General features: G+C 34.4%; 2 protein-coding genes and 1 long non-coding RNA gene across 5 annotated transcripts; 2 read left to right on the top strand and 1 right to left on the bottom strand.

Moving 5' to 3' along the window:
• Positions 1-400: 400 nt before the first annotated feature.
• On the top strand, positions 401-3,517 carry LOC108773847 (probable Xaa-Pro aminopeptidase 3). Of its 3 annotated transcripts, none has more exons than XM_018539795.1 (6): positions 401-428; positions 524-771; positions 902-1,843; positions 1,927-2,289; positions 2,375-2,566; positions 3,447-3,517. In XM_018539795.1, exons 2-5 carry the CDS (start codon positions 723-725, stop codon positions 2,530-2,532), a joined length of 1,512 nt encoding a protein of 503 aa, XP_018395297.1. In that variant the 5' UTR covers positions 401-428; positions 524-722; the 3' UTR covers positions 2,533-2,566; positions 3,447-3,517. The 3 variants fall into 3 exon arrangements, with proteins under 3 accessions (XP_018395297.1, XP_018395298.1, XP_018395296.1); XM_018539796.1 differs by having other exon boundaries at positions 2,375-2,551; positions 3,447-3,501; XM_018539794.1 differs by lacking the exon at positions 3,447-3,517 and having other exon boundaries at positions 2,375-2,766.
• Paics (PAICS bifunctional enzyme) lies at positions 3,026-6,602 on the bottom strand. Its single transcript, XM_018539797.1, has 6 exons — positions 6,583-6,602; positions 5,076-5,399; positions 4,643-4,986; positions 4,303-4,575; positions 3,690-3,834; positions 3,026-3,619 (listed from the first exon to the last, which is right to left on the bottom strand). Exons 1-6 carry the CDS (start codon positions 6,587-6,589, stop codon positions 3,459-3,461), a joined length of 1,254 nt encoding a protein of 417 aa, XP_018395299.1. The 5' UTR covers positions 6,590-6,602; the 3' UTR covers positions 3,026-3,458.
• On the top strand, positions 3,845-5,868 carry LOC108773849 (uncharacterized). The gene is made up of 2 exons (XR_001940705.1): positions 3,845-3,961; positions 5,781-5,868. It is a non-coding gene; the product is annotated as an uncharacterized LOC108773849 (long non-coding RNA).
• Positions 6,603-7,156: the final 554 nt, after the last annotated feature.

The raw sequence follows: 7,156 nt of genomic DNA, 5'->3' as shown, positions 1-7,156 counted from the left end.
GTCTTGAATTAAGCGGGGAGCATAGACTTTTGCATAACGCATAAAGCATGTGCATAAGGAATTTCATTGGTCCATTTTCTTATGCATGAGTCAATGGACCAATCAAATTCTTTATATATATGGTTTATGCGTTATGCAAAAGTCTGTGCTCCCCGCTTTACGAACCAATCAGAGAGCCGCTTTAACATCTTAAGACATTACTTAAGACAGTCTTCAAATAAGAACTGACTATGAATACCGACCATTGAGTCCTCTTTAATGTGGATGTGAACAACATAATGCAAACAGCCTTCTTTTGTCTTTCAGTTCTATTATAAACTTGCAAAAATTAGCTATGTTTTAAAATGTATACCTATATAAAAAAATTAATCTACTTATATGAATAATCAGTTTTAGAATTCTATCTTATAGATTAGAATTAAAAAAATGTATGTACCACAGAAATATCTCTCTCTCTCTCTCATCGCATTTAAAACGATATGACAGCTTTCATAGTTAAATATATGATTGATTTCCATATCAGCTGTGCGCTGTTGCGAACTGCGAGTCAGACCATCAGAGCATGTCAGACGGGCTTTAATATACCCATTGCGTTTGGCCAAAATTTTATAGGTTAAATTCTACATTGAATGTCGCAAAATATTATATTACGCTGTTCGAAGTGAACAAGGTACAAAATAAAAATCCACAACAAGCGTCTGGCTACCAAAAATATTTGAAATATGTTCAGTGGCATAAAATATTCGCTTAGATACAATCCAAATAAATTTGGTGAGAAACTCATTTATGCCAGTAACATTTCAATTTGAAAGAAAATCATTGCTAAGTCAAAGTTTAATATTCTATAATATGTTAGAAAAATTGAGCGTGGAGTAGTAGTTAATTGTTGATATAATTTTAGGTTGTCAATTGCTGGCATACTTCTCAACGAAAACAACACTTAAAAGCAATCTAACGAAGACAGAATATACACGAGGTGCTTATCCACACGCATGCGGACAACCAACGTCAACAACACACCCACACTTAATAAAGCATGGCGAGGTGCTGCCAGGTATATCACTTCAGGAACTTAAGAGAAGACGTTCTAAATTAGTGGAGTGTGTCACGTTAATGGCAAATGCCAAAAATATACGGAGGCAGCAAATAGTCGTTATACCTGCATCGTCCAAGGTTTACATGTCTGATAAGATACCATATGTTTTTCGGCAAAATACAGACTTCCTGTACTTCTCTGGCTGTCAGGAGCCTGATAGTATTCTAGTACTTACGTGCATGGAGGATAAATCATCTTACACCTTATTTGTGAGAGCGAGAGACAAACATTCAGAATTATGGGATGGCCCAAGAACCGGCGTTGAAATGGCGACAGGAGTGTTTGGCACAGATTACGCTTTGCCAGTTACAGAATTCGAACAGTTCCTGACATCACTTATACAAGAGGACAAAGGCAGCATTGTATGGTATGATCATGCGGATGTTGTTCAACCGATCTTGCATAAGAAGCTGTGTCAATTGATTAAATTGACAGACAATCAAATATTTGCTTCCCCCAAGATATTGTTTCATCAAATTCGCTTGATCAAGAGCGCCTGCGAAATCGATTTAATGCGGGAGAGCTGCAGAATTGCCTCTGATGCTATTGTAAAAACAATCCAATCTTCAAAGCCGGGAATGAGCGAGCATCAGTTATTCGCCACTGTAGATTATGAATGTCGTATGCGCGGAGCGAAATACTTGGCGTATCCTCCGGTCGTAGCAGCGGGCAGGAATGCAAACGTAATACATTACATCACTAATAATCAAATTATACAAAGCGGTGATTTAGTTTTAATGGATGCAGGTTTGTACAGAGATGTGTAGAACTATAGGCCTGTTCTTTTTAGCTGAAGTTTTTGCACCGTTCATCTTTCTGTCCACTTGCAGGTTGCGAGTATCACGGATATTCATCCGATATAACGCGGACGTGGCCAATTAGTGGAAAATTTACGCCAGAACAAAAAGTTCTTTACGAAATAGTACTTGATGTGCAAAAAAATTTGGTAAAGAGTCTGAAGGAAATGCCATCGTTGGACAACGTATTCCGTCATATGTGTTTCCTTCTAGGAGAACGATTGCAAGAAATTAACATAATACCGAAGAACATAGACGAAAGTAAATTATTAACGGCCGCATACGCGTACTGTCCGCACCATGTCAGTCATTATCTTGGAATGGATGTGCACGACACGGGAAAAATATCCAGAAGCGTAAGGATACAGCCTGGAATGATAATAACAATGGAACCTGGTACTACTTGAATGCTTTATATTTGTTTTAAAGAACTATTTGTAAATTAATATAAATTAATGTATGTTTCTTTTCATTACATTAGGCGTTTACATAAATCCGGAGACTCCTTATGCACCGTCACACTTCCATGGTTTAGGTATACGTATAGAGGATGATATTTTAATAACAGAAAATGGTCCAGAAATCTTAACGAAAGACTGTCCGAAGGAGATAGCGGAAATTGAAGCTTTAGCAAGCTAAAAGTCAAGGACATTTAATAGTGATTAATATACAAGTACGCAGAATACATTGTAAAACGATATGTTTCTGTTTTTTACTTACATGTATATAAAAGAGTATATGCGTGTAAATATGCGGACAATTGCGTAAGCATTTATTGTATATGAAAGTAAGTCTTGGGGTTTCGCTTTCATATGCACTTTAGATATATTTTTTATACGTATATAAAATAATTGAATTTTTTATATTCTTCCAAACCCAACTTTTACTTACTGTGAAGTATTTATCTCGTAGATAAATATGTCATAAAAAAATTGCTTTGTACAAATGGCTCTATATACACATATGTCTGTGCATTATATAATTATATATTATTTTATTCAATGAGGACAATTCAAACTAATATAATTGTATAATACATAGAGACCTTCAATATAGTTGGCATTTCTTTTATTTTTTTTTACATACAATAACATACATTTTATTATATATATAAATTTATATCAAGAAAACTTACATTATTCAAAAATTTGTTTAAATGAAAATAGATGAATATTGCATACTTGAAACCAGTAAAGTATTACTAGAATCAATAACAGTAAAGTATATATGAAAAGAGCTAACGTGATCATTGATACAATAAAATTCAGGTCGTATCACAATCTATGGCACAGTCACACTGTTACTTTAATAAGACGAGCATTTCATTTCGATCTACATGGATGGGCAACAAATACGTAAATAAAAATAAAGAACAATCGCTTTCTACAAAATACTTTAGCAAAAGTAGTATTCAAAATGAACTAATACACTAAAATGTGTGTAAAAAAATGCACAATTCTTTTCACGATCGTATTACAATGTATATAATCTATTATATGTAATATAATCCATGAGATTCTGGAAAAAGCAATGGATTGCTATTTATTGTTTAGCCGGAACACTGCTTACAACTTCCGTAATTCAACATCGGTTCGTTTTAAATTTATAAAGTTGGAGAGTTGCTTCGCTCGTAAACGAGCCCAAACCAAGTGATTCTGCATCGCATGGATTTGCGCCGCCGCGAGTGCAGCTGCTTCAGGATGCACGACTGTCGTACACCCAAGGCCTGTAAATATAATTTAATTATTATATTTTAGAAGACAAATTCAATTATGAATATAAATTAGATAGAATACCTGAAGGAACGTCAAGCGAGGACCACACGCTTCGTTCAATGTTGTCCGATTTCAAAGGTGGGCAATTTATGACAGGCAAGACCGTATTGCCGGAGAGTACTGGACCCAAACCATTGCTGCGACCGGCTACCGCTATCAGTACCACCTACAAAAAAAGAAATAAGAAGCGTGTGATAAATGGAAATAAATAATCTTTTTATAACTATCATTTTCTTTATCGTAACGAGTTTGGTGGTTAAGACATAACAGGATAACGCAGATCGTTTCGACGGGTCAGTATAAGTTGTTGATACAGTTATCCTTTGCTAGCACGTTTGATATCATGAATTAGTGACCAATGTCGTAACAATAAATATCACGATAAAATTGCACAATATCGTATTGCTGCAAGTTGCTGTTATTATCGACATTGTGTAATTAAAAAAATATTCAAATGACTTGGATCTCTTATAACATTTCAATGATTATAAATTATTAATAATTATTAATCATATATAAGCATTTTCGTAATTTTGACAATGATTCAGTAATAAGTAATATTCGACGAAATCTAATATTTTACTTAATCTATTAAAAGTTCATTAACTATTAAACTGTGAAATTGCAAACGTACGTTTTCGCTGCCTTCATATTCGGCAAGAATATTTAGAGTTTCCTCAGTACCCTTATGAGCACTGCAGACTCGGAGTTGGGGTTTTAGGCCTAATGCTGTAGCATGCTTTGCAATTTCTCGGCAATGTCCCTCGTCGGATGGTGAACCCATAAGTATAATAACCAATGGAGTGGGTGCTTCAATAACATAATCCAACTGTTCTTCTACCCATTTAAAATTACACTTTACAGTCTCCAAATTCTGTTGTGTTACATTGGAAAGATCCCTGTATACCTAAACAGATATAATAAATTTCTATGATATTGACGAAAATATCAACTATTGAATAAGAAAATCTTACTTGTTTATCTTTCATCTGTTTCTTATCTCCAGAAGGCCAAAGTCTCCAGGAATCGCTGTCAATAATATCAGCTAACAAAATCTCTCCCTTCGAGTCCACACCGAATTCTATTTTCATATCTATCAGCGAGCTATTACGCACTGCCCAAGCTCTCTCAAGAATCTCAAAAATGACAACAGTAGTGCGTTTCATAATATCTACTTCGTCCTTCGTTATCTTTCTACCGCCCATTTGGAAGTCTGCGGAAATAATTTGCTGGTCAGACCATTGTGGATCATGATTAGCATCATCCTTAAAGAACGTCTCCTGCAGAGGCGGATTGAATCTGTAGCCCTCAGGTACCCCTGAAATAATTATACATGAATAGTATTGTGATAACATTTTCTTCAGCTCTATTAATGCTGAGGAAAATATATTAGGTTCAGACACGTACCGGGATGTCTTTTTAGAAAGCTACCAGTTGCCTGCCTTCTAGTAACCCATTCAATTGGTATCATATCACATTTCTTCGCTATGAAAGACTTTGGACCGGCGGATTTGACGTAAGCTGTTTGTATACCAGCTTGATTAAGCAATCCGAAGACCTTTATGGTGGTAGATGTGCTAATCGTTGCTTTGCCTTCTAATGCATGAGACTTTACGCCGTCACCAGCGGTAATGCGATCTTTGCTTTCCAGCAAACATAACGTAGGATCATTCAGAAGTTCATAAACCTTTTTTGTCTTTCCTTCGTTAATGACTTTCCCAAGTTTATAATCTACAAAAAACAGAAGAGAGAAAATTATCTCTCAATATTGATTGGTGCGAAAACAAATTTCTTTATTTTATAACAAATACAGAAAACAAGTTGATAATGTTTCCCCTCCTTTAAGAGAATGTTCCGAAATTTGTATGTAAATGTATTGTTTTCTTTTCATACTGTTTTATTGTCATACAAATGACCATTTATTAATTTTTCAGACTACATAGTCAAAATTAAGTTTTAATAATATTATTTGTGATATAAACTGCAAAACACAGATATATTAAGGCACTTGCATAAAACACCGGCCGGTGTATAAGTGCATGATAATGCGATGGTCGATAGACCACCTGTTGCTTTGGCAAAACCCATTTACTTCTTCATGTTTTCTTTCAGATTACTCCGAATTATTCAGACATAAACGTCACGAGATTCGCGTCTATGATTAAGGGGTTACTTCACCTTGACTGCCTAAAAATCATAGGTAACTTTGGGAATTTTTTTTTAAATCGAATCGAATCCAAATGATATCCAAACGATCTGTCTATATGAATTTCATATTCACCTTCACACATTTTAAGTTTTTTGGCAGATGTACTCACATTCTCGATGTCTTTTTTCAGAGAAAATCGGTTCAACGGTCGTTTATTTGAAATTCTGGACTTGCTCGCTCGTGTGGTACCAGTTTTAGAGCCTTTTTTTGTAGAATATACAACGCTTAACATGATAAAGTAAACGCGAAAATCTATTACTGTGTAGAAAATCTATTACTTTATAGAGTCTAAACACGGTCTAAAGCAGCAGCGTATAAACAGCTATTCTGATGTTACCTGTGTAACGTATGATTTCAAAAAGACTTAAGAAAACCTTACTGCCACTTACATGTAAAAATCGAAGCTGTTAGTTATAGACCTAATTTACAAGTTCAGGTATTCCGAATTGCTCCGAACCTCTCGTCGGTACTACAGACATGCTTCACTAAACTGACTCGAAACTTCATAAAAAAATATAAATTTTTAATTTTAACTATTAGAACCTTATTTTTAAGATCATAAACTGTCATTTAAGACAAAAAAGATTCGAATTTTTTGAAACCTCCAAGGTTGTGTAATCCCTTAATATCATGCTTCTACTGAACATAAGCGGAAAACACTTGTTCAACTAAATTAATGCTTTTAACGTTCTCTATCGGACTTACCAGCCATCTTACCAGCCACTCTAACGTCTACTATTGGAATGAATGTAAGTCGCTTGATTTCACATACATTTCTTTAGCAATCCCCACTACGATCTTCGTCTGCTTAACTTCCGATTGGCTCGGAGTTTCTCTGAAGCTCTGTCGTTGCGACAACGTGATATCGACAACGAAAAATGATACAAATAATATTTTTCTTGCTACACATGTCAAAATAAGTTATTTACTCTTGCGTGTTATAACTCGTGCATTCTCTGTCCAGTAAATTTCCAGTAGATCCGAAACACATTCTAGAAGTTCTCTGTGGATTGATAGATAACTGAGATTTAGATTAATTGTTACAATACTCCTCTGTATTAGAAATATAGAATACATATATAAATTAAATTATACATTCATTTGTTAATAAAGAGATAATTAAAAGATTTAAAAAATATTTTATCTAGCTATTTGTTCAACACAGAGATGACAGGATATGAAATAGTTATTTAAATATTATCTTATCGTTATATTTTTTTTCTTATCGTATGTCAAAGTAATTATTTTGACATATGATAAGAGAAAAAAATTTTCCTTG

This window comes from Cyphomyrmex costatus, unplaced genomic scaffold (assembly GCF_001594065.2).
Source record: "Cyphomyrmex costatus isolate MS0001 unplaced genomic scaffold, Ccosl1.0 scaffold222, whole genome shotgun sequence".
NCBI lineage: Eukaryota > Metazoa > Arthropoda > Insecta > Hymenoptera > Formicidae > Cyphomyrmex > Cyphomyrmex costatus.
The sequence above is the reverse complement of the archived record's forward strand: the minus strand, read 5'-3'. Positions and strand labels throughout refer to the sequence as shown.